The 27,770-nt window shown below is 44.0% G+C and overlaps 2 protein-coding genes across 4 annotated transcripts in view; one reads left to right on the top strand and one right to left on the bottom strand.

The window, feature by feature from the left end:
- SMARCAL1 (SWI/SNF related, matrix associated, actin dependent regulator of chromatin, subfamily a like 1) overlaps positions 1–11,541 on the bottom strand; it is a 168,893-nt gene extending 157,352 nt beyond the window's left edge. For 2 of the 3 annotated variants that reach the window (XM_030209709.1, XM_030209712.1), the window contains exon 1: positions 11,454–11,541. The gene's annotated coding sequence lies outside the window, so the exon portion shown is untranslated. Of the gene's footprint in view, positions 1–1,543; positions 1,604–11,453 lie in introns of those variants that run through there. The other variant, XM_030209710.1, reaches the window with a different exon arrangement.
- Positions 11,542–26,190: 14,649 nt separating this feature from the next.
- MARCHF4 (membrane associated ring-CH-type finger 4) overlaps positions 26,191–27,770 on the top strand; it is a 163,722-nt gene continuing 162,142 nt past the window's right edge. Inside the window, exon 1 of the mRNA XM_030209815.1 lies at positions 26,191–26,619. Coding sequence (XP_030065675.1) covers positions 26,191–26,619 — 429 coding nt within the window. The remainder of the gene's footprint in view (positions 26,620–27,770) is intronic.

Raw genomic sequence — 27,770 nt, 5'->3', positions numbered from 1 at the left:
CTGGTACAAACTGCACTGTTACACATTCCTACACAGACAGTACATGCTACCATAATCCTTCACCTCAGTCACACATGCAGAACATGGACAGACCCTCATATATATAAACATAAGAGTTGCCATACTGGGTCAGACCAATGGGCCATGTAGCCCAGTATCCTGTTGCCAACAGTGGCCAATGCAGGTCAGAATCACCTTGCAGAAACCGAAATTTTGACCACATTCCACTCTACCAATCTAATACAGAATAGGGAGCCACAACCCAAAAAAAATTAATGAAATACAGCCCACCCACCCCCACCACTCAGTCCAAGGCACCCAGACTCTACGAACAGTGCAAGACTGGTTAAAAAAAAGAGACAGAAATGCTTTTTCTCCTGTAAGTTTTAGAAAGCAGGTACATCTGAATCTTTACAAAGTATTAAATAAAAATTTCTACCTTTGTTGTCTGGGAATTTGGCTGGTCCCAGTTTTTTTTTTTTTACATGTCCCATGAGTCAGTCTTACAAATTCTTTCCCAGGTTGGCCTTTCCATTTCTTCTTGTCTTCTTCATTTCATTCTCTAAATCTGTTTGGCACATATCTTGCATTTTACGTCCCGAGTATGAAATAGCTGTGTATAGAGCTGCCATGCGTCCCAGTTCCAGAAGGGAGATTTTTCAACCAGTCCTACAGTAAACTTGCATCCCAAATCCATATGTGATTTGCAGTCCCTGATTCTACCCATCAAAATCTGGGCTGCAGTACATCCAAAATGACTTAACAAAATGCACGCGGACCCCTCTACTGTTGTTTGAACAATTTATTTTCTCATGTGCTTTGGTCCCAATGTTTCTTTTCTGTTTGTTCTGCCTTTACAGGGTCTTTTGGCCATCTGACATTTCTTTTGTGTCCAAGTGCACTATCCGTCTTTCCTCTGCACGAATATTGGTCCTGTCCAGCATCTACCTTCTGTGTCCCTTGTCTGTATCCTACCTTCAAGTTCAGCATCTGCCATTTCTGTGTACCCATCCACCCACCCCTTTTGAGCACAAGCCTACCTGGTCTCCTCATCTCCCCCTTATCTAGCATCTGCCATCCTGTTGTCCCCTTTTATAGCATTGCCCTTTCTCCCCATCTTCCCCCTTTTTCCAACACTACCACAGTATTACTCCCTTTTTCAAGCATTACCTTTTTGTCCCCATCTCACCCCTTGTTCACCATTGTCCCCATATCTCCATTCCCCCTTCCAGTCATGCCCCTCTGTGTGCCTATCTCCTCCTCCCCTTTTCAGTATTGCCCCTCTGTGTCCCTATCCCCCTCCTTTTCAGTAGAGCCCATATCTCACTGGGATCTGCAGCTCAATAGCATTTGTCAAATGTCTTAATCCTTGTTTTTGTGATTATATGTTATCATTGACCACAACAACCTCCTCCTGCCTTGGATATAGATTTTAAAATCCCTTTTATGTTTGGTTTTCATTATATTTTGTTTATGAATGTCATGCAATCTCACATGTCATTCCACATTTGCGAAGCAACTAGCAGTTCCGTTCACTTCATACCTACTGTTGTTGACTTATCTGTACAAGGTGCGCAGGTCCCAACAAGCAGTTGTTTCACTGTCACTTTCTCAGGGGACTCGAGCAAGGAACATTTGTAAACGTTTCTGTGATACTGTGCTGTAGATTTGTTCAAACACTAGATTAAGTCCCCTGAAAAAGTGAATGACATGTAAAATTTAATGACATTCATACACATATTTGAGACATGCTATTTAGTAGCATTTCCCAGTGATTTATTAGACCGCTTATCCTCCTATTTCGATAAAGACATTTACGGACAAGAGTAGAGTTACAAACAGTATATTGTCACACTTACTCTGTTTGATGCACATGGACTCCAAGAGACTTTTGTGACATGCACATTACATGACAGACAAAAGAAATGAATGTGAAGTCCCACTGTGTAGTTACGGTAACATCAGATGTATTACATGACTATGAAACATATAAATTGCGAGTGACCATACTCACCCGCAAATGCGCACTACAGACTTCACTCTCTGTCCCGCCCCTGTGTCAATACGTGATGACAGGGGTGTAACAGAGAGGGAAACTGCGCGAAGTGGAGGGAGGGAACCGCCGAGGTCGCTACCGCTCGCCCCTGAGGTTGCCGCTACCGCTCCCACCACCCTCAGTCGCTGACCCCCCTCCATCCGGCACAGGCCCTCTCTTCGCTATTGAACTTATAGTGCCGAAAACGCAGCAGGCAGATCAGCTGAGCTCCCATCAGTCTTCCTTCCCTGCCTGTGTCCCGCCCTCACCGACGTTACGTCACACGAGGGCGGGACACAGGCAGAGAAGGAAGGCCGACGGGAGCTCAGCTGATCTGCTTGCTGCAGTTTCGGCGCTGTAAGTTCAGTGGTGAACAGAGGGCCCGGGTGGAGGGGGGGGGGGGAACTGGTAGCGGTGACCTGGGGGGGAGGGAGGGGAGGGCAGGAGAAATGCTGGACATGGGAGATATGAGGAAGGGGCCTTGGAGCTGGGAGGGAATGGGGCCTTGGAGCTGGGAGGGAGGGCAGGGGGCCTTGGAGCTGGCAGGGAAGGAGGGAGGGCAGGGAGCCTTGTAGCAACGAGGGTAGGGGGAGGGTGCCTTGCAGCGGCGAGGGGAGGGGGGCCTTGGAAAACCCACATAACAATACTCACCCATTTTAATGGGCTTAACGGCTAGTTAAACATAATGCAGCAGAAGTAGAAGTTTTAGAACATAATGTGGTGTACATGAACGTTACTAAAATAAACATAAATGCATTCTAATTTACAGGGAGCATACACCTTAAACACTGTTCTGTTTTCATACAGGAAGGGTTCTAACTCCTGAATTGAGATGGCAGTGTATGCTAACAAGAACACTATGTACTCAATAGAAGAAGCCATCCATCTACTGAAGAATGCAAACATAAGAAAGGCTGTTAGAAAAGCAGCAACAAATGCTAAAGCAGGAGAGGCATTTCTTTTCACATATTCTGGCGAAGAGGAAAAAAAGGAAGATTGGCGGGCCGACGGCTATGCGTGGTTCCATGGTGGTCTCCGTCGTTGGCCTAAAAAAGACCCAGTGCTGAGAAAAACATATCACAGAATCAGAACAGGGAACGGTAAGTTCCATCGATACAGTTACCAGCTTCTCGACCCTGGAAGTACAGAGATACTCGTCCATTACCTTGGAGAACAACCAACGGAAAAATCCATGAGTCATGGAAACAGAGTGAGGAACATGGACAGGGAGCATATAAGATCAGCACCGTCACTTCTCAAAAGAATAAGAAAGGAGACAGGTAAACCCATGTCTGTGTACCGTAGGATATGTAACGAAGGCACCATGGAAGACATTGTAGGTACACTTCCAAGAGATGTGGAACAAGTTAAAAACCAGCAAAACAATAAACGAAGAAAAGCACGTCTTACACAAGATGACATGTACAGTGTTTTCGAATACTGTGATCTTCTTGGACAGTTTGTCTGGTCCTACACTGTTCATCCAGATGTCTTACTAATGATGGGTGACAGGAAAATGGCCACACTGTTTCAGGACCTAACACGATCTGTGAAAGACAAACCAATACTCCTGTCATACGACACAACATTTAATCTTGGTGATTACTACCTTTCTTCCATTGTGTTCCAACATGAAATGTTTCAGGAATCTCCAGTAATACCATTGTGCTTCATGTTACACAGCAATAAAAAATTCCTTACCCACTGGGCATTTCTGAACGGTTTCAGAATAATTTGTCATAGAATTCAAAAAGAGAACGTAATATTTGTATCTGACAGGGAGACCGCCATACAAAAAGCTATTGATCATGTATTTCCTACATTTAAGAGAGTCATTTGTTGGAACCACATACGCCAGGATGTAAAAGTATGGACAAAAAAGCACTGCAGAACAAATTTAGAAATAAAGTTCTACGTAGATGAGATCATGGAACTCCTGAAGTGCAATTCTAAAGAGATCTTCTATGAGAAACTGAGCTTAAAACGTAGGAATTGGAGTACATCATTCGTACAATACTTTGAGCAAGAATTGCATCACAGTATAATCTGTCATGCGGTGTCCTGGATATTGAAAGAAAACGGTATTGTAGACTATGTGAAAGGGATAACGACTAATATTTCAGAAAGTTTCAACTCTATATTGAAACGCGTAGTGGAACAACAAGAGATACAGATGGAGTGCATGGTAATGTTTTTGTACCATCTACAAAACTTCTATATACGAGAAATCATTCGTGGGCAGTGCCACCTGGGAAATTATCATCTAAAAGACATTTATAGGTCACATAGTAAAGATAAAGAACAAGTTAAACTCCCGAAAGAATACTGTACCCCTGAGGATGTAGAAAAATTTATCAGTTTGCATTCAGATTCCAACACATCAAAATCGAAGATGGAACCAACACCATCTGCTTGCAATATTGCAGAGGGACGAGCATTAATTAAACGGCAGAGCATTGTTCTTGTACCCTCTTTGGGAATATTTGTTGTACAGGGACACGGTGGGGATTACTACAATGTAAGGCTATTCCCAGAACAGAAGTGCTCTTGCAACTCCACTAGAACATGCCTTCACATTCTAGGTGCAAGGGAAGCAGTTGGTATGCTTCCTCCAAAGGTAGGCACTAAAACTATCAACCTTACAACACTGGCTAGAAACAAAAGGGGAAAGGCTCGTTCTGGAAGAAAATTCCCACGTAAAAAAGAAACCTATACAATCATCCAGCAAAATGATTCTATAGTTCCCTCCAAAGATTTTTTACATGAATATGAAGAGGAATATATTTTGGACCCCTGTGTTGGTAAAACGAATATAACGGCAACCAGAGAAGTCAATAAAAAAGAAGACTTTCTGGAAAATGAAACCAATATTCTCCATGAAGGTAAGAAAAAATCTATGAACATTGAAGACTTAACACACAGGAATCTGGAGTACAATGAATCTGTTCCCACGATGACGCACACGGAACAGCAGACAGAAATAGAGCCTCTGATCACCCCAAAGCCGTGGATGAACATAAATGAAACTTTTCCACACTTGGACTCCAAGGCTAAAATACGTATAGGTGGATACATAATTGACCACAGAGATTTAACATCGTTGAAAGACAGTAATTGGCTAACAGACACTGTACTTGACGGCTTTATTACAACAAGAGCAATAAAAATAAGCGAATTTGAAGTAAATGCAAGCATTTATACATTCAGTACCTATTTTATGTTCTACCTAAAGCACCAAAAATATAGAGAAAGATTCATTGAAAAGCAGTTGAACAAATATAAAGTGCTTGAGCATGACATGTGGCTTATGCCAGTTAATATTGACCGTAACCACTGGGTGCTTGTGCTGGTTATCTTTAAGCATAAGAACATACTGTATCTAGATTCTATGCACAATGTGAAGGAAGATACTGTTAGTGATATCATGGCATTTATTATGTCACTTTATAAAATGTCAGGCAGGAAAACACCAAACATAGATGAATGGAATTGCTATGCACCCATGGATATACCAAGGCAGGGCAACGGTTTTGACTGTGGTGTTTTTGTTTGTGTCCTCGCACACATAATCATTATAGGAGAACAATTTGACTTCTGTCAGAATGATATGAAATCAGTACGTACATGGATATTAAATGAATTACAAAATTTCAATGGACAGTCCCTTATGGGTGATCATAAAAAGTATACACCAGGAACGAAGGCGGAGGACAAGAATGAAAAGCCATGTATCCCACATTTGAAAATAACACGACGTCACCCTCCACAAAGTACAAGCACCTTGACATACTGCAGTGTACTGGTGAAAACACTGATAGAAGGAACCAACGAAAACTGCTATGCAAAAGATGCATGTATCAGACCAGTAGCTGACAATATGGTGTTATGTGAAGGTGATTGCCTCGACTGGTATCACTACAGTTGTGTGGGAATACAAGAAGAGAGTCGAGATGCAATATACCTATGTCCAAAGTGTCGGGGTTGATTTAGAACCATATAGCAATATTCCTGTCATCATTTAATCATTGAAGTCCGTATTGATAAAGCCATAGAATTCTAATTTGGAAATTGCAGCCTCTTCAGCTTTCCTGCATCAGAGTCCAGTGTGGGAGAGCCCTGTGTCATAGCCTGGTGAGTTGCACTTTGCTTGAATGTCCCAGAGGGGCGATGGATAGAAGCAGGGTCTTTGCCGGGTCTCGGTAAGCGAGGCAGGTCGCTCATCCTTGATTCCCTCCTGTTGCAGCCTCTTCATCTTTCCTGCGTCACAGTCCATCGTGGGAGAGCCCAGTGTTCCTGCAGCGGAGTTTCCAGTATTCCTGCAGTATATCGTCCAAGGCCTCAAGAGCCCGGTGAGTACTGTTGTTGGAGGGGGTGGAGGGGGGGGGAGAGGCTGGGTGTGGGTAACCCGACTGACCATTGGGTGAGGCAGAAATCGTTTTATGCCCTCCTGTTTCCTTTTCAGTCCAAATTCCTGTGCCTGGCTGCGTGGAACGGGTCAGAGAGGGTGCCTTTGCCTGTCCGTGTGAAACGAGTCAGGGGGGGTTCCTATGCCTGGCTGCGTCAATCGAGTCAGAAGGGGTTCTTGCGCCTTGCCACGCCACTCAATGTTCCCGTTACACCTGGCTGTGTCATAGCCTGGTGAGTTGCACTTTGCTTGAATGTCCCAGAGGGGCGATGGATAGAAGCAGGGTCTTTGCCGGGTCTCGGTAAGCGAGGCAGGTCGCTCATCCTTGATTCCCTCCTGTTGCAGCCTCTTCATCTTTCCTGCGTCACAGTCCATCGTGGGAGAGCCCAGTGTTCCTGCAGCGGAGTTTCCAGTATTCCTGCAGTATATCGTCCAAGGCCTCAAGAGCCCGGTGAGTACTGTTGTTGGAGGGGGTGGGGGGGGGGGGGGGGGGGAGAGGCTGGGTGTGGGTAACCCGACTGACCATTGGGTGAGGCAGAAATCGTTTTATGCCCTCCTGTTTCCTTTTCAGTCCAAGTTCCTGTGCCTGGCTGCGTGGAACGGGTCAGAGAGGGTACCTTTGCCTGTCCGTGTGAAACGAGTCAGGGGGGGTTCCTATGCCTGGCTGCGTCAATCGAGTCAGAAGGGGTTCTTGCGCCTTGCCACGCCACTCAGTGTTCCCGTTACACCTGGCTGTGTCATAGCCTGGTGAGTTGCACTTTGCTTGAATGTCCCAGAGGGGCGATGGATAGAAGCAGGGTCTTTGCCGGGTCTCGGTAAGCGAGGCAGGTCGCTCATCCTTGATTCCCTCCTGTTGCAGCCTCTTCATCTTTCCTGCATCACAGTCCATCGTGGGAGAGCCCAGTGTTCCTGCAGCGGAGTTTCCAGTATTCCTGCAGTATATCGTCCAAGGCCTCAAGAGCCCGGTGAGTACTGTTGTTGGAGGGGGTGGAGGGGGGGGGAGAGGCTGGGTGTGGGTAACCCGACTGACCATTGGGTGAGGCAGAAATCCTTTTATTCTCTCTTGTTTCTTTTTCAGTCCGAGTTCCTGTGCCTAGCTGCCTGTGCTTCGGTGTTCAGTGTTCCTGTGCCTGCCTCGGGACGGGAGTTCAGCATTCCTGTCTGTCCAAGTTCCATTTTCATCTGTTTCAGTGTTCTTGTAACTGTTCTGAGGCAGCCTGGACAAAGAAATCATATTTGTTAATTCTGTTTAAAGTTTGCTTCAGTCCTGTAAAGTGGAAGAATGCCATCTGGTTTAGATTGCTCAAAAGTCTAGCTTTTGCTAGACTAGAGTTTAGAAAGGTTAGAGAGAAATGAAACTTTCTTTTTCCTGTTTTGAGTGATGGATTGTTCATAGGTATTATGTACCACACATTCTCAGTAAGGCATACTGCAGTTTTAAAAGAGTAGGCTGAATGCTGTTTAGATATTCTAGATGATTTAGATTTTGTCTTATAAGGAATTCTGATTTCTGCTTATTCTAAAATATGTTTTATTCTGTTTAATTAATAAGTTCTATTTCTATGTAGAATATCTTTTAAATCCAGTATCTGATTTTCAAGTGAGCTTTGTCTGCAGTTTAAGAGGTCATCATCTGGTTTGAATTATCCACAGTCCTAGCTAGGTGAAAGAGGTCAGGGAAACTCCTTGATGAATAGCTAAGTGTAGGACTGGTCTTCTGAAAGTAATAACAAACCATGTCTGTGTGCCATTAAGTAAGATTGGCCACTCAATGAACCTAAGTTATGAAGTTGACTGGGAATATGAGAATTTAATAAAATGCAAGAGATAGGTGCCACATTGTCTAGTTTGAGAGGCCCCAGGTCATAGGTCAGTTTAGGAAATATCTCAAACCTATGTAACTGATATTTTGGAGTAAATGTATAGAGATAATTAGTTCAAGACAGGGTAATCAATCTATTCTTTACCATCTGGTGAGAAAGGGGGGCCAGAAGGGCTTAGGACCCTATATAAAGGAGAGCAGAAGCAGCTTACGTTAGAGAAGAGAAGGAGCTGAGACGAGAGAGACAAGACACAGAGAGCTGAAGAACAGAGCTAGAGCTGATGTTCTACTTTGTTTTACTGGCAAATACAGAAGATTTTTCTCTCATTCTGGTGTGTGGTGTTTGACTCCTGAAGTACCACAGATTCTGCTAACAATAGTGGTAATTCCTGCAACAGTTCCATCCTAATCTTTTTCTCTTTCACTTTTAGTGTTTTTGTGCCTGTTCCTGCCTTGGTGACGGTGATCCTCTTCTTGTCCCTGGGCCTGCCTTGGTGTTCCTGTTCCTGTTCCTATTCCTGGGCAGGAGCAGTTACACTGGGGCAGTTCCAGGAACAGGAACACTGGGGCAGACCTCTGTGTGTACCCTGTTCCTGGGCCTTCCTCAGTGTTCTGTTCCTGGCCTGGGCCTACCTCAGTCAGCATTGCAGCTTCTGTTTTCAGGTGCTCTGCTTCTGTTTTCAGAGGCTCTGCTTCTGTTTTTTTTCAGGTGCTCTGTTCCTGCCTCAGTCGGCATCCTGTTCCTGTTGCCTCAGCATTTCCTGTCAGGATCTTGATACTTTAGCTAAGTTCTTCCTTAAATTAATTTTAAAATCTACTCAAATAAAAATATGTTATTTGAAAATTATATATATATACTATATATTCTCAAAGCAATCAAGCATAAGCATTTTCAAAATACCACTCATAGTTTTACACAAAGTATTTAGAATACTTTGACTTAGTTACTGCGACAGAATCTGCAGGCATCCATTTATGCTAATGAAAAGTTGGTGTAAATCCTTGCATGTACATTTATGCGCAGTGGTCCTTATTATATAACTATGTACATACATTTGGTAAAGCCCATAAACATACCACTTTTTCCCTGTGTGCATACATTTTGCTTGTGTACCTTAAAATTTAGGCTCAGTACATTACAGAATACACTTCCCAATCTCACTCATACATTGTAATTTTTCACAAGTGCTAATTATTGATTATTAGGAGCTGTTAGCAATGCTGATTGGTTTTTAAAGCCAATACAGTTTTGCGCACTGTTATAAAATACGCCTAGTTTTATGCATGTAAACACACATTCATCTATGCGCAGTACATACTGTATAATCTGGGGGATAACATAAACATGGCCCTAAGACCTGTACCTCTGTGTCTCTGCAACTGCAGGATATGAAACACATGTATAACAACAGTACAAAGGAATAAATTGTGAAATTCAAATGCAACATGTTATTTTGCAAATAGTATAAATAGTACATTTGTGGAACAATTTGGTATAAACTGTGTTGTTTGTTTTTCCTGGTTTTAGACTGCTTTGGGTCCTGCTGGTTTGTACATCTACTGTGTGGAATTTTGGAAGATGGAAATAAGGAAATAAAAATGTAATTTTTAATGTACTCTGTGGAAGTTGTTAACTTTTTCAATGTGATGGATGCCTGTTCTGGTGTCTGCACACAATAAACTTTGAATAACTGCCTATACTTATGGCTATGATTTCTGAACATGTGGTATGATTAAAGGAAAAACTTTTAAATGCACAGCTCGGTATATATGCTAATCTCAACTTTATTAAATATTACAGACATATCCATCTATTTGCTCCCATTATTCTATCTCACTCTATTCTCAAATATAACACACATTGAAACTGAGTTTGCTTGGTAAAATGTGAGATCAAATATAAAAACATAAAAAAAAACCAAAACAAACCCTTTATCCTGCACCTTTTAAGGCACTGCCTATCCACCTGGATGGTGATGGCACAATTGAAAACAAGTTTGGTCACATCCAGCTGGTTGGTGATGGCACAATTGAAAACAATTTTGAAGACTAACTCAAAAACCTGTTTCTTAGCTGAGCCCTAGTATTAACACTTTGAAAATGCAATCATACCTTGTCTCTATGGTTATGTTCCACTAATTTGTTAAACGATGAACTGGCTATCTTGAAAGGATTATACAACCTTTGGATGCGTGACTAGGGACACAAACATACACTTATTTATTCAATATCACAATTCCTCCTGTACAGCCACATAACAACCTTTTAGGGTGGATAGTGTTCACAATTATCGAACAGATAGAAATAAGAGATTTCTGTTTTGGCACACTATAAGTCATAACAAGAACAAAACATAAGAAAAACGATGGGCTGCATTAGGGGATTCTAGTCTAGAAATAGAATGATCCATTTGTATATCTAAAATGTCAACGTCTACATGACAGATTAGATGAAGATGTGATTCCATGTGCCCCAATTAATGGAGAGTTTTTTTTATAGAAATGCTAAATAGTAGTAGTAGTAGTATTCCATCTTTATAACACCAGGCTTCCCAAGGCAGATTACAATAACAGTTGAACCAATCAGGAAACAGGATCACAATTACATTTTACCATCTGTATCCAACTGGATTAGATTTACAGATGGACCACGCATAACCAGTCCGTTATTTCTACAAATCTTTTCCTACTGTTGTCAATTGCTCAGTGTATTGCAAACAAGCTCCGCCTACTGGCTTTAGTGGTCTACGAACCCGTGTCCTGTTTTAACCTCCGAGAAAAAAGATCCTGCTAGGTCACGCCCTCTGGTCAGGCCCACTGCGATGTGACGTATGGGGGCTCGCCCCTTTTACCACGCCCCCTATGACGTCAAGTTACCGTCCTCCGCCGAGGAACCAGTCACATTTACGATAGTACGGGGGCTCGCCCCGCCCCTTTTAAGGTGGACGAGATTGTGCGCAAATGGGAGGGTCAGGGAGAATAATGATTAATGTCCTGAGTTAAATACCATACACAGAGAAAACAAAAAAAAAACATTAGGAGGTTACATGTAAAATGTTCATATGTATACGACTACCAAAAGAAAAATGACGTTTGAAAATGTTGGCGATCGAATCCGGGAAGATCCTGAGGATCCCGCTGTATCCGGTTTTTACACCGTCCCCCCAGCACAACCCCTGGTTAAGCTCATACCTAAGGGCGCCCACCGCAGCTTTCCTTCTTCGGTGCCCTGCGTCCCCTAAGACACAACAACAACAGAACTCCTCTGTGCTCTGTCTCCTCCCTGTAGTCTCACTTTGAGACAACATCCGTCCCGCCTTGCCGGGAACAGGAAGTTGCGTCCGAGGTGGGCGGCACCAAGGAGGAGGTTAGATCAGATTCAGAGCAGGTGGTTGGATGAAACTGGAGAAGACGAAGTGAGCCTATGTAGTCCACGGGAAGAGCTGAAGCCAGAAGGCGGAGCTTGCCGCGGTCGTCTAGTAGTACACCCAAAACAATAGCAAATGAAACGGGGGCGAGCAAGGTTTTCTTCAGAGTGTCTCTGCCCTCTCTCCCTCCCCCCTCCCAGTCCAGTCCTTCAGTGTTAAGTTTCCTGCTGTGCTGTGTTTGTGTTACAGAGAGAGTGAGGGCATCTCTCTCCCCTCCCCCTCTGTGTTTGCCTTCACTCATGGGGAAACCGGATATCTGTGGCGCTTCACACTTCCGGCTGGAGGCTTCAGTGGTGCCTTTTATATATATAGATTTTATATATATAGATAAGGGACTGCCTATACGTGGTTCATCTGTGTAACAAGTCTAAAGCTGTTTAAGTTGGATAGATAGTGGCTTAAAAGGTGGTTGTTTTTATTTTTTTTACTTATTGGACAGCTTTTTTATTTATTTGAAAGTTTCCCTTATCTACGTAGATATAAATATCATTAAATAAAAATTTTATATCTCTAAAACTGCTTAAAAATTTTTTGTAGCCAGTTGCAGACGTAATTATAAACTCTGTATTGAGTGCTCATTTTTATACACTGTTCTTATATAGGGTTACCATACGTCCGGATTTCCCCGGACATGTCCTCTTTTTGAGGGCATGTCCGGGGCGTCCGGCGGATTTTGCCCCCGCCCACGTTTGTCCGGATTTCTGGACAAACGTGGGCGCGGGTGCGGGCAGGCGCGTGCGTGCGGTGGGCGTGTGGGCGGGCGATCGGCGCGTGGTCTCCCGTCCCCTCCCCTCCCCTTCCTTACCATGTTCCCTGGTGGTCTAGTGACGTCTTCGGGGCAGGAAAGAGCCCCCTCTTTCCTGCCCGGAGCGCTGCCTCCCCTGTCTATCATCCTTCTCGGTCTGGCTGGGGATTCAAAATGGCCGCCGAGAGTTGAACTCTCGCGAGGCCGCTTCAACTCTCGGTGGCCATTTTGAATCCCCAGCCATACCGAGGAGGATGCAGCAGGCAAGGGCAGGCAGCGCTCCGGGCAGGAAAGAGGAGGCTCTTTCCTGCCCCGAAGAGAAGACGCTACTAGACCACCAGGGCTAGACAGTAAATGAGGGGGGGGTATGTGATGGGGGGAGGGGACTATGTGACGGGGGGGGGGGAATAGGGGCGGAACCCGGACCTGAAGGGGGCGTGGCAGGGGCAGGGCATGAGGCGGGGTAGGGGGCGTGACATGTGTCCTCTTTTTCAGAGGACACAAAATGGTAACCCTATTCTTATACAATACAGATTGCAACTATCACCTAGCATAGAGTTTCAGTGAGGATATCCTATTTCCTGATGGGTTCATCTTAACTGTTGTTGGGAAGCCTGGTGTTATAAAGATGGAAATATATTGAAATTAAATATATTGAAAGCAAATGAAAGTAAAATTAAACTCTCCTTTCATTGGGGGCGCATGGAATCATATCGTCATCTGTTTTGTACAGGTTTCCCTTTTCGATACACAAATGGATTATTCTGTGAACATGTTTCAAGGGCAAGCAAAGTATGAAAGCGCAAAACCCCTAAGAGAAAAACGACACTTGCTTCCACTTAAAGAACGTATCGTGTTCAACGTCTGCGCTCTAGTTCATAAGATCATTCACGGAGAAGCCCCGGCATACATGTCAGACCTGATCGACTTACCACCCAGGAACGCTAAAACATCATCCCGCACATTCCTCAATCTTCACTTCCCCAACTGTAAAAGACTAAAATACGAACTAACACATGCGTCCAGCTTTTCCTACCTAGGCACGCAGATGTGGAACGCATTGCCACTTAACCTAAAAACAATTTACGAATTAACTAACTTTTGTAAAACCCTGAAGACCCACCTCTTCAACAAGGCATACCACAACGAGCAACAATTATAATCGCAACATATCGATTCTGTACCTTATATTCTAGACTGATTTCTTCCAAGATTTGCTCGCATAACTTTAATTCTATTACGCTTTTTTGTCTTTTCTTTAATGTTCTTAATGTAATACCAATTTGTATTCTTCTCACTCTGGAATGGTGAATGCCATAACAGAGCATTGTAAGCCACATTGAGCCTGCAAATAGGTGGGAAAATGTGGGATACAAATGCAACAAATAAATAAGTCAAAATAAAGCTAAATAATTTGTTTCATGCAGATCTCTTTTGTTTAAACATAACTAAATGGGCTGTAAGCCCTTAATGCAGTCCATTGGTTTTCTTATATTTTGTTCTTGCGATGACCTATACTGTGCCAAACTGAAAACTTTTATCTCTAGTCGATAATAAAAGGATCTCATTGTGAACGCTGTCCACCCTAAAAGGTTGTTTTGTGGCTGTACATTAGGAATTGTGATATTGAATAAATAAGTGTATGTTTGTGTCCCTAGTCATGCATCCAAAGTTTATATAATCCTTTCAAGAAAGCCAGTTAATCGTTTAACTTATTAGTGGAACATAACCACAGAGGCATGGTATGGTCACATTTTCAATATGGTAATACTAGGGCCCAACTAAGGAACAGGTTAGTTTGAGTTAGTCTTCACTGGACCAAACTTGCTTTCCTGGTACCATCACCATCCTGCTGGATAGGCAGTGTCTTAAAAGGTGAAGGATAAAGGATTTGGGTTTTTTTTAACATTTATATCACACATTATCCCAAGCAAAGTCGGGTTCAATGTGGCCTACATTTTAAAATACAGTGAGACAGAATAATAGAATTAAGTTGTATCATAGGAGCAAACAGATGGATATATCTGAAACATTTAACAAAACTAAGATTAGCATATATACCAGCTGGGCATTGAAAAGTCTATTCTTTAATGATGCCGCATGTTCAGAAAACACAGCCATAAGTATACAGTTATTCAAATATTATCACATGCATACACCACAACAGGCATCTATACACATGTTGCAAACGTAAAAAAAAACAACTTCTACAGAGTACATCCAAAACTTACAGCCCTGTTTACTAAGCTACGCTAAGGGTGCGCTAGAGTTTTTAGCGCATGCTAAATGCTATAGACCCCCTTAGGAATATATGGGTGTCTCTAGCATTTAGCGTGCGCTAATTTTAGGGACGTGCTAAAACTGCTAGCGCACCTTAGTAAACAGGGCCCTTAATTTTTATTTTCTGATTTCCATCTTCCAAAATTCTAGCCAGCAGATGTACATAAGTACACAAGTATTGCCATATTGGGACAGACCAAAGGTCCATCAAGCCCAGCATCCTGTTTCCAACAGTGGCCAATCCAGGTCACAAGTACCTGGCAGAAACCCAAACAATAGCAACATTCCATGTAGAACCCCAAAGAGTACAAAGATTATAGAATTCTAAAGAATAACAAGATTCCATGCAGAATTTCAAAGTGTAGCAAGATTCCATTCAGAATCCCAAGTACATAAGTGTTGCCATACTGGGACAGACCGAAGGTCCATCAAGCCCAACATCCTGTTTCCAACAGTGGCCAATTCAGGTTACAAGTACCTGGCAAGATCCCCAAAAAGTACAATACATTTTATGCTGCTTATCCTAGAAATTAGCAGTGGATTTTCCCTGAGACATTTTGTGCTCAGCGTGCTTTTCTTTTGTAACCATATTTTGTATGGTGAGGCCCCATTGTATTTAGTTGATTGGGCCACACTTCTTCCTAACAGTGCTCGTAGCAAGACTCGTAATCAAATGCTACTCTGTTTTCCATCACCTAAACAGGTTAAACAATATAAAATATTGAACTTTTCTTTGTGTTATCAAGCTGCTTACGTGTAGAATTCATTACCACTGTCGATTCGAGCTATATCAAAATTATATAATATTCCGCAAGACTCTTAAAGCCTACTTATTCGTAAAATATTTTTAATATAATTATGTAACTGTATGCTACTGTAATTCCAGGATGACTGGTCCTGTTGTCGTGACTATGTGATCCACATAGGACTATTAACGGTCATTGCAGAAGAGCAGAATTGTATAACATAACATAACTCTTGGGGGCAACATAGAGGCAAAGCAAGAGCGTGTCACCAAGCGACATGCACAATTTATAGAATAGTTTCAGTTGTGGGCATTGCATGGCTTACTTACTGTCCACTTATGCCAACCATTGACCTGTGGTAAATAGGTGCACCTAACTTTTGGCGTGCCAACGCGGCTTTCTGCTAGTATTCTGTTACCTGTAAGCCGTTATAGAATTGGCACTAAGCATGGCCTTTTGTGGAATCTATAATGAGGCACCAATTTATATAGGCTTCCGCCTATGGTTTTAATGGCTGCACTTTATGCAGATTTTCAGAAAGAAGACACCTGCTGAGTGGATTGGAATGAGTAGACGTGAATCGCTTGTTTACTCTTCCCAAAAATACTAGGACTAGGGGGCACGCAATGAAGCAACTAAGTAGTAAATTTAAAACGAATCAGAGAAAATATTTCTTCACTCAACGAGTACAGTACATGTCCAAGCATCTGGACTGCTCAGGGAATGAGGGATTTTCGGACTTTCTGGATTCTCAGGCAGTACTTTTAAAAATCAAATTTAAGGAAGAATAAAGAGATGATCAGACCCAGAGAAGAACTACACACACATGGCTCAGGGCTGTGCCAGTCAAGTGTGTGTGTCAACGGGACCCCGCACAGCCCGAGGACACTGCTTGCATTGAGGGGCAAGATGGCGATCTGAGAGGAAGTCGCGTCTGAGTTCCCGAAACCCGACGTACTTGCCTGAGAGAGCAGCACTTTCCCCACGAGGATTCATGGGGAAAAGGAAGGGGAAAACAGGGATTCAGTCCTCCTCCTGCCCTGGAAGCCCGGCGCTCCGGCAACAAACGTTGGAGAAGTACGGCGTTCAGACGAGCAAAACCCCAGCTCCCGCGACGATGGAGTCCATAGCTGGACTATCGGACCGCAGCATAGAGGCAGCGTCACTTAGCCCGCCTCCAACTACAGCACCACCGCGACCCGGAAGTGTTCGCTTCCTATCGGATGGGCAGCTACTGCAAACCGAAGGGTTTCCTGCACTAGTAACCGGAGGTGGCCCCGTGGAAGCGTCGACCTCAGAGAAGTTAGCGGCTACAGAATTGGGTGCAGTGAGTCCTGCACTCACTCCTGTCCTGGTGGCACCTTCAGTGGATAGCGGTGAAAGATTAAGACCAGCTGTAATAACGCTTGAGTTGTTGTGGGACGCCATACAGGGGATGAACACCAACCTTACCAAGGTAACAACTTCTATAAAAGAGGAAATTGTAGGTTTAAAGCAAACTCAAGAGCAGCTTTGTGGGAAAATACAAGAAAATCAAGAGAAAACTGAAACACTGGGAGGAGAGCTTAAAAAATTACAGGATCTGACAGGAACTTTGGTAAAGGACAAAGACACTATAGTTAAGAAGATTGAATACTTAGATAATCAGGGGAGGAGAAATAACTTAAGATTCCTTAATTTTCCGAAGTCTCCTCTAATTCCTGCTAAAGATATGCTAAAAAAATATTTTGGACAAATCCTAGGAATCCCTGTGGAGGACTTTCCGCCCATCACTGGGGCTCGCTATATATCTGGAATTCAATCTCAACCCCTGATTTCTCAGCCTCAACCAGATCTGAACTTGACAGAGTTCCTTGAGAGTTCACTGGAGATGGTTACTGAACGCCCAACTCTCCTGGTATCATTCGCTCTTGAGCTTGATAGAAATAACATCTTTAAATTGTATTTCAGGTATATGAATGCATCTTTTTTTGGAGCTAAGATCCAGATTTTCCCCGATCTTAACAAAGAGACACAAAAGCGCAGACGAGAATTCCTGGTGTTAAAGCCAAGAGTTCTCGCTTTATCTGGAACATTTGTCCTAAAGTATCCATGTAGATGCTTTGTGTCTATTGGTGGTGTTAATTATATGTTTCTTGACCCCAGAAAAATGCAAATATATATAGATTCGAAAGAACATAGTAAGATTGGTGATCAGACCTGAGGCCCCACTTTAAACATGCTGTTAAATCGGCTAGCGAGTAGTCAGGGTTTTCTTCCTCTTGCAGAGTAAATTAAACTCAATTAATTTTTCCTTTATTTTGTTATTCCTAGAATGATTATATTTCCTATGTTATAGTATGTTTAAAATATATTTTCTGTATCTATTACATTTTTGAAATGGATGTAAAATTGTAAAATCATAAATAAAAAAATAAAAAAAAAAGAGATGATCAGGCAAATTTTGTTGATTTATTCATTAACAAATACAGAAAACAGTAAAAAGCTCAAATGCATTATGCATTATTCTTTGTTATGTATCCTATATTGTTTATTGTAAGCCACAATGAACTCAAACTTGTTTGAGATAATGTGGGATAGAAATGTCACAATAAATAAATAATAAAATAGAAACAGTATCTCCCTTCCCCATGCAGTGTCTCTCTTCCATAGGAGGGGGCCCAGGCTCCCCCATGGCTACACCTTCCCCTTCCCCATACGGTCTGGCATCTAAACCTCCCCTCCCTGCCCAGCTCTGCCATTGGCTCTCTCTCACTCCTCGATGTACAATACCTTTTCAGAAATCTTCCATGCTGCAGCACCAGTGGCAGCCTTACTCAATATTACCTCTGGCCTGCACCGGGCCTTTTCCTTCTGGCCCGTAAAGCCCTTTCTGATGCAGCTTAAGGTGTAGTCTGGATTCTCAGGCAATCCAGATTCTTGAGCGGTCCGGATTTCTGGTATCCGGATTTTTTTGGATTTCTACTGTAATTAAACTCTGAAATTCATTGCCAGAGAATGTGGTAAAAGCAGTTAACTTAGCAGGGTTTAAAAAAGGTTTGGATAATTTCCTAAAAGAAAAGTCCATAAGCCATTATTAAGATGGACTTGGGAAAATCCACTGCTTATTTCTAGGTTAAACAGCATAAAATGTGTTTTACTGTTCTGGGATCTTGCCAGGTACTTGTGACCTGGATTGGCCACTGTTGGAAACAGGATAATGGGCTTGATGGACCTTCAGTCTGTCCCAGTATGGCAACGCTTTATGTTGTAGCCAGTCTAACACAAATGTTATTTAGCCACTAATACACAAAAGGGTTTTCCATGGCTCTAACGTATGCTGTTAGCAGCCACCGAGAACCCCATGCAAATGTACTACAATGAGCTACTCTAACAAGGAAATTTGATGTCTGCTCTGGAGCTGTCGGAGAGGAGGGAAGTGCAAGCAGACAACTGCAAAGGTTGCCTGCTTGTGCTCCCTAACTCCCCCCCCCCCCACAAGGCTCCCTGGTGGTCCAGTGGACCCCGCACCCATCCTCCCCCACACCCCCAACAAAATTCCATGGTGGTCCATTGCACCCTGAACTCATCCCCCCCCAGTGCAACCTGACCCCCCCCCCCAACACCCTGACAAAATTTCCTGGTGGTCCAGTGGACCCTGAACCTCCCCACCTCCCAACAAAATTCCCTGGTGGTCCAGTCGACCCCAGACCCCCCATGCCTCCCAACCCCCCTACACACCTCCTCTCTGCTGCCTTGGGCGCTGCCGCTGCTTTCAAAATGGCAGCGCCCAGCTCCTGCCCAGTGCATTCTGGGATGTACCAGGTGGGACTAAACACCATATAAAAGCAGCAGGGCCCAAGGCAGGAGGTGTTGTTCCTGCCCTCCTGCCCAACTTTTTTTAAGGTAACAGGGAGGTGAGGGGGGGAGGTTCGGGGTCCACCGGACCACCAGTGAATTTTGTCAGGGGGTGTATGGAGGTTGTGAGGCAAGGGGGGGAGGGGGTCCGGAGGTGGTCCACCGGACCACCAGGGTTTTTTGTGTAAGCTGTTAAATGCATTTGCAGCTTCAAGTTGTAAACAGCGACCGATGCACGAAGGGGGATCCATGCATCTGATTTGCATGCGATACCCTTTGTGCATTGGTCGCTGTTTATGACTCAGTAAATTTTACTGAGGCAGCTGAATTTTGCAGCTGTCTTTGTACATCAGCCCTCAATCAGTAATGGACACCTACAAACAGCTGTATGTGGAAAACCAACTGACTGATGCAACTACCTTCATGACTCCAGTTTCCATCATTCACACATACACACAAAGAAAAAAAACAAGCACTTATACTGAGGTAAGATGTCAATGTCAGACAGCAGCAGACAGAACGGCTACTTTCCGCATTGTCTGGGTGATGCATTGAAATGTTACATAACATTTCAAACATGCTATTTTCATTTTGATTGCCTCGTTATATTGTTCCTATCCGTTGTATCCCATGTGATTACAATCTAAGTAGGTGGTACATCTCCTTTAGTGAATAACATAATAATAATATTTATGGAGAATTTATAGAGCTTTGTATTCCAAGTGCTCTAATCATTGCTTTTAAAGATCATAATGCTTGTTTCCAGCAGGTGGGTTCTTTTTATAAGATCGAAAAGTCATAGAATGGAATCCCTGGAACTATTTTTAGTTCCATGAATGTAGTTTTAACCTGCAACATTCTGTTCCTTTTCAAAACCAGGGCTGACTTGTGTAGGTATTTAATGGCTCCTTTTATTCACAGTGTGGTTTCAGCATAATTCTCCCTCAAACTTAATTTATAAATTGGTCAGATTACAGCTGCATCCCGTTTAAGGTTATGCTACAATGGATTTTCTCCGCAAGTGGAAGGTCCGATTGTTAAGAAGCATTCTTAGTAGCCAAGCAAATGATGAGACACAGCTAGGAACAATGGGTGAGTGTATAGTCCTGGAATGTTGGGAAAAGGTAACAGAACTAGAAAAATCAAGATATTGTTCAATATTGACCAATGCACTAGAACATAAGAACATAAGCGTTGCCACGCTGGGACAGAACAAAGGTACATCAAGCCCCGCATCCCTGTTTCCAACAGTGGCCAATCCAGGTCACAAGTACCTGGCAGAAACCCAACATTCTTTGTAGAACCCCAAAGAGTAGCAAGATTCTAGAATACTAAAGAATAACAAGATTCCATGCAGAATTTCAAAGTATAGCATCATTCCATGTAGAACCCCAAAGAGTAGCAAGATTCCATTCAGAATCCCAAGTACATAAGTGTTGCCATACTGGGATAGACCGAAGGTCCATCAAGCCCAGCATCCTGTTTCCAACAGTGGCCAATCCAGGTTACAAGTACCCGGCAAGATCCCAGAACAGTACAATACATTTAATGTTACTTATCCTAGAAATAAGCAGTAGATTTTCCCTGAGTCCATCTCAATAATGGCTTATGGACTTTTCTTTTAAGAAGTCATCCAAACCTTTTTAAAACCCCTCACTAAGCTAACTGTTGAGTGAAGAAATATTTTCTCTGTTTTAAATTTACTACTTTGTAGCTTCATTGCATGCCCCCTAGTCCTAGTATTTTTGGAAAGAGTAAACAAGCAAGAAAGAAAGAAAGAGGAGAATGAGACCAAGGAACACTGGCCATGTCACACTTGAACAGTAGTGACTGTTGGGTAAGGCTCATCCATCTGTCTGTCTGTCTGTCTGTCTGCCCATCCATACACATCTGTTGGTGCATGTGCAGATAAACAGATAAGTACAATCTCACATCAGAGCCGGCAGGGGAAGAATTGAAGATGTTGCAGGTGGCTGGCATGGAAAGAACTGGAAGGGTCTGGGGAGGCCAGGGTCCATCACTCAAAGAAAGAAAGAGCTGGAAGCAGAAAGCTGGAAAAACTGAGGGTGATGGTGAGGCCAGGCTCCATCATCTGATGAAAGGAAGAGCTGGCAGGGGAAAGCCTGGAGGAGCCACAGGCGGTGAGGAGGCCAGGCTCCGCCACCCAAGAAAAGAAAAAGGTGATGGAGAAAAGCTGGAAAAGCCGTAGGCAGTGGGAAAGCAACCAATGAAAGAGCTGGAAGAGCCCTGGGCAACATGGAGAACAAGTCCTTCCCACCCCCCCCCCCCCCCTCTCCCCCTTCTCCAATGAAGGAGGAGCAGCAGTGCTGAGCCACCATCACAGTCACAGTGCAGCACACCAATGGGGCCCCAACCCCCACCAGCACAAGAAAAAGAACCATTAAGGGCAAAAAAGGACAGGAAGGACAAAGATTAGCTAAAGTGAAGGAAAGGAAGAGCAAGGGAAGGGATGGAGGAATTGAGAAAATGAAGGGGTGACGGAAGGAAAGAAGAGAGTGCATCAAATAACACCACCCGAAGGAGACCCATGTACATGCTTTTTTGTTGCTTTCACCTTGTGGAATACTTTACTAGTTAAGCTACATATTTTTACTCATGTTTTAAATGTTACTCAGATTCTTTCCTTTGGGGGGAGGGGGAACCCCTCAAAGCCAGCTATTTTAACTTGCATATGGTGACATGTAATGAATTTTGTTGTAACATTGTCCCATTCAGATAGTTCAGTAGATTTCATATTGTATATGGAAATAATTGAGCAAGGCAGTCACTGTTTTATGTCTTGATTTTATGTTTAAATACTTATTTTGTTTTTTTTATCGGTTTTAAGTTCTGTTGATAGTTGTTTTAATTTATTTATTGTGATTGTTTCATTATTTTAATTTATGAATGTTATTTCGGAAACCCTTGAAGGGTGACACGGGATGGTGTCATGAATTTATGCTGAATAACTGCATTTCCCTGATTGGGCCAAGAATAGCCCGACTTATAAAGGACATATGATGCAGAAGAAGTTACCCACTTCTGCTGATCAGTTGGATAAAAGTGAACAGCCCGACTGCTGAGAGATTATCGCCGGGAGTCAAGCATCAAGGATAAGTGAATGATCCTATATAATAATTCTCACCTCCAACATTCTGAGGCTGCCTGGAACCGTGGATCATGTTGGAGTAGATAATAGTGATGTCACACAACCCACACCAGATTGGCCAGTAGAAGGGAGAGGGGCGGCGCCATGATACAGGGAGCAGCGAATCAGCACAACACGGGGAATGCACAGCAGCAGGAACAGAAGCCTCTCTCACACAGTCACTCTCACATACACTCTCTCAAACATACATACTCAGAGGAAAACCTTGCTAGCGCCTGTTTCCTTTCAAACAGAAACAGGCCTTTTTTACTAGTTTTTTATATAACACAATTATCATTCTTGTATGAAAAGCAGCACGGCTGCGGACTCCAGGCCCTAGGTGGCAGGGGAAGTTTGAGGCTTTTTGGATTAGGGTGAATGCGGGGAGGATCCTAAGTTTGCATAGGTTGAATCGTGAGTAGGTTTCCGGGTGTTTTCCCGGTATTTTTTGGTTATGTGATTTTTGTCTCACTTTGTTTATTAGTACAATTAGTGAAGGAGTTTTTGTCTCACTTTGTTTATTAGTACAATTAGTGAAGGAGATAGTGAGCTTTTTAGATCACTCGTTTTTCTCACATACACGTGAGTTTTTTGCGTTTGGTCTTTTTTTCTCCTTTGCTCCTTTCACTCTGACCCATGATAGTACTCTACTCCCGATTTTAATAGGGAAAATTCCAAAAGTATTTGTCAAACCCCTATTAGGATCTTTGAGGTTCCTTGTTGATTAATCTAGAAGGAATTCATTGATTGAATTCTCTAATAACAAAGAGAGACATCTACATAACGTATTTTTCAAACTGTTTTTGATGTTGAACTTAAATGTATTTTACCATATCTACTATAATAATTTGCACCTCCAACGTTCTGAAGCTGACTGCCAGGAAGTTGAAGCCCGGTTTGTAATGTCTGAAGCCTTCCGGTGACGTCACCGTGTTGCCTGGGAAACTGCGACGTGTCTCAAGCACTGGTGCTACGAGTTCGCACCACCATCTCTATCCCCTCCCAGTTCAGCAGTCCAGCCCCCCCCCACCCTCCCCTTCCGAGTTGCAGGACGCCCCCCTCCCCTCCTCTTCAAGTTGCAGGACGCCCCCCTCCCTCCACTCCCCTCCGAGTTCCACGCCCCCCTGTCCTCCAAGTTCCACGTCCCCCTGTCCTCTGAGTTCCACGCCCCCCACCTCCCTCCCTCGAAGTGCAAGCAGGACCTGTCCGGCAGCCCCTCACCGTCCTGCGTGCCAGCTCTAATTTAAAAATTGTTACCTTGGGGTCCGGCGTCAGCATTGAAGGCGAGCGGCACTACAGACTGCCTTCCCATCTGTCTGAGCTCTGCCTCTGGTCCCGCCCTTCTGGAAACAGAAAATGAGGGCGGGACCAGAGGTAGAGCTCAGTCAGATGGGAAGGCAGTCTATAGCGCCGCTCGCCTTCAATGCTGACGCCGGACCCCGAGGTAACAATTTTTAAATTATAGTCGGCATGCAGGAAGGCGAGGGGCTGCCGGAGGCCAGGTCCTACTTGCACTTCGAGGGAGGGAGGCGCTGGGGCGTTGAACTCTGAGGAGAGGGGGGGCGTGGATCTCGGAGGGGAGTGGAAGGAGGGGGCCGTCTTGCAACTTGAAGGGGAGGGGGGCATCCTCCAACTTGAAGGGGAGGGGGCGTCCTACAACTTGAAGGGGAAGGGGGCCTGGAACTCGGAGGAGACGGAGGGAGGGGGCTGGAACTCGGACGACAGAGAGGGACAGAGGGAGGGTGGGAGAGGGCCATGGAACTCGGATGGGAGGGGAGGGGGGCTGGAACTCGGACGACAGACTGGGAGAGAGAGAGGGAGGTAGGGAGGGGGGGCGTGGAACCTTGCTAGGCCTGTTTCATTTCTCTACGAAACGGGCCTCTTTTACTCGTTTTCACATAACAGGGACAACACAGAGTTTGAGGCTTATATAGATTTTTAGGCCCAAATAAGGCCTCGTTGTGTATTTTTTTAAAAATTAAATATATTGTCGGGGCTAAAAATTGTACTTGAATTTTGAATTGAATGACACAACCACACTACTCAATGGCAGTCACCCAAGAAGGTACCCAGGAGGCCAGGAGCGTAGCCAATTGAGATTTACATATCTTCTAGCATGCTGTTCACCCTCTAAACACTGGCACAGAAAAACAAACCCTCTCACAACATCTCGGCCAAGTGTTTCTGGTTTACATTGCAGCAGCTTGCAGACAAGACAGTGGGAGCATCCTTGCGGTCACACTTCCAGCTCTCCCTGGCCCGTACCACAAGTCCTTCCTTCCCCCAGCCGGTTGCGTCAGCACCGCCCCCTCCCCCCATCTCCCACACGCGTGACGTAGCAGACAGGGAGGGAGCTGTCCAAAGGTAGAGAGTGCTGAAACTGCAGCCCCGGCCGCCCTCAGCTTCCCAGGGACAGGCAAGCACAGGCTTTTAGACACATAAAACTTCCCATCCCAATGCTCTGCCCTCCACAATGGATTCTTTTTTCCCCTCATCGCTTTTCGAGGAAGGAAACGAGATTTTAATCCACCTCAGCTGATTAATTATTTCCTAAACAGGAAGAGAGACACGTTACCAGTGCAAAAACAATCCTTCCCACTGGTAGCAGCAGCAACAGAAGCCGGATGGGAGAGTTGATAAGGACGCTGGTATTTTATCTGCCAACACGGTAGGAGCTGGCAAAATATATATTTTTGTCAATCAGCCTCCTGGAGAGAGAGAGATGATCGCAAAGACGGAAGAGGTTGAGTGTCATGGAAATGAAAGACAAGAGCCGGGGGGAGGGAAAAAGCAGGAGAAAATGGGATTTGTTTCAAGGATCAACAATCAAGGAGCACCGTATGCATTCAACTGGAAATTCTTAATATTATTTTTCTCCTGGCCATCGTGCTGCGTCTGGTGACGTTTCTTACATTGTGAGGGGAGGAAAGAGGAAACGTGACCCTACAACTATTCACATTTGCTAGGTCCTTTCAAGCCAACATACATCTGATCATTTTCCCCATCTGTGCGAGTTGTTTTGGGGTTTTGTTTTGTTTTAAATACGGAAGTGAAATGAAGATTTTAAAGATTCCAGAAATCTACGCCCCGGTCCACACACGTTGGCAGAGAAAATAAATTGAATTAGTGCAGAAACTCTTGATAGGATAATAAACTCTAAATAAGTAAATACATAACAACTACTTTAAAACAAATTTTAAGAATCAGCACGAGGCAGTCATTTGAAAGACTGTATTTAAATGATAACATTTGGAAAGCTTGGAAGTGTACGCGATTAATTTAACATTATTCTATGTAATTCTTAGTTTTAAATAATGGCTATTTCCAAATAGTGCAGATCAGCAAATTTCTACTTGAAAGGTCGCTAAAGGATCTCTGAAAGCTCACTGTTAAGAGTTCAACATCCGGCTATCCTTACAAAAAAAATCATTTTGAAGCTGAATTTGACCCTTGTGCAGTGGTTAGGTCACACTTAGTAAGAATTTAAAACTTTGGGGGATTTAATGTATCAGTTTGAGGAGTAAACGAGGGGGGAATAAAATAAAAAATATATATTTGCTCCATTCTCTATTTTGGCTTAAAAATGCTTCGACTAAAAGAGAGCACATCAGTTTAGCATAGGCTAAGCCGATCCCTGGATCGCCTGCAGTTTTTCTCTCCCCTCCCTCCCTGCCCAAAAAAGAAGCACATGTTAATAACAGCCGGCGTGATTTTATGGTGCTGCGGACTCTTCGCTCCTAGACAGATGTTGCGCCATCAAGGTCTTCTCAAGTGCCGCTGCCGCATGCTGTTCAATGACCTGAAGGTCCTTCTGTTCGGGCGCCCCCCTCCTGCCCCGGCACTGCCCATGAACATCGGGGAATGCGAGCCCAGCTACCCCCGGGCCAGCTTGGCGGCCAACAACAACACGCTGAGCGCGCTGAGCCGGGGCTGGAGCACGTCGGCAGGGGGCGCCACGCCCGACCAGGACTGGAGCGGCGCTGCTGCTGCTGCAGCTGTGGCAGCCCCCGCCGGCTCCGAACCGCAGCCCCAGCCGCCCCCGGCCCTGCTCAACAGCGCCTCCTCCGACGAGTTCTGTAAAGGCAGAGCGGAGGACAGGTACTCGCTTGGCAGCAGCATTGACAGTGGCATGAGGACTCCTCTCTGTAGGATCTGCTTCCAGGGACCTGAACAGGTGGGTTCCTTCCTCTTCTAAACTCTTCAGCTGTGCTTTTACCCGTGCTGGTTTATGGGATTGCGAGGAAGAAGGTGTGCTAACGATATCTCTAATACCATGAGCATCAATGCGTCCGTTTTTTATTGCAGAGAAAGTTATAGTGAACCTTAAAGAGGCGTCACAACGTGCCCTCCTGCTTACAAATGCAAATGGCTTGGAAGCACGGTGTGAAATCTGGCTCTCTGCAGACTTCTTTGCCCAGGATTTGGTGTAGATGTGGCATGTGTTGCTGGTTTTCACTGCTTTATCCTGTTTGCCCTTTCCCATAAATCCATCCCAGATTGTTCCCACGTTATTGTGTGGCTCACCCTAACGCTACTGTTATTTACCCGTATGGGAGGGGTTTGGTTGTCATTTATTTTTTTGGGCCGCACTGAAAGGAAATTCAAGCTATCAGGCGTAGCAGGTGATGGCCTAGGGCTCTATTTTCGGGGCTTGGGGGGTGGGCAGCAAGGAACAGCTGCAATCAAAGCAAAACAATAGCTATGGGGTGGGGGAGTGAGTAATTTTCAAACAGCCTATTTACTTGGAGTGATAATTATTTAGATAAATAGCTTTTAAGAAATTGCCCTAATTACATGAGTACATACATTTTTACAGGATTGTCTGGAGTGGTGATCATAATTGTTGAGTGTAATTATCAGCATCTCAAGAGGTCGAAGATAATTGAGGAGAGAATGCTAGACCGAAGGTTTGCACTGGTCCTGTCTAAAGTCCATAAACTAAAACAAAAAAGTCTTCATAATGCTGTACAGTGCGATTTATTTATTTATTTACATTATGGTGGATTAAGACTAATTTACTATGAACAACTACTTGCAAAAAAAAAAAAAGAGAGAGAGAGAAAGAGAGAAGAAGAAGCAAGGAACTTTAACTAGTAATCTAATGCTCTCCAGCTGTTGAGAAGTGTTGTTCAGTCTTTTGTGGCAAATCAATTCATTAAGACAGTTTCAGTTGGTTCTCAGTTCCAATGTTATTATGGAAGATGCTTGTTTGAGTTACTGTTCATGCCAACATTCACTGTAACAAAATTGAGTAGGCAATGACTGTTCTGATCTCTCAGTGAAAGTAGGTAGTTAGCAATAGTTGTATTGCTACCTACCTGGCTT

This window comes from Microcaecilia unicolor, chromosome 7, assembly GCF_901765095.1.
Source record: "Microcaecilia unicolor chromosome 7, aMicUni1.1, whole genome shotgun sequence".
NCBI lineage: Eukaryota > Metazoa > Chordata > Amphibia > Gymnophiona > Siphonopidae > Microcaecilia > Microcaecilia unicolor.
Note: the sequence above shows the minus strand (reverse complement) of the source record. Positions and strands in the feature narration are given on the sequence as shown.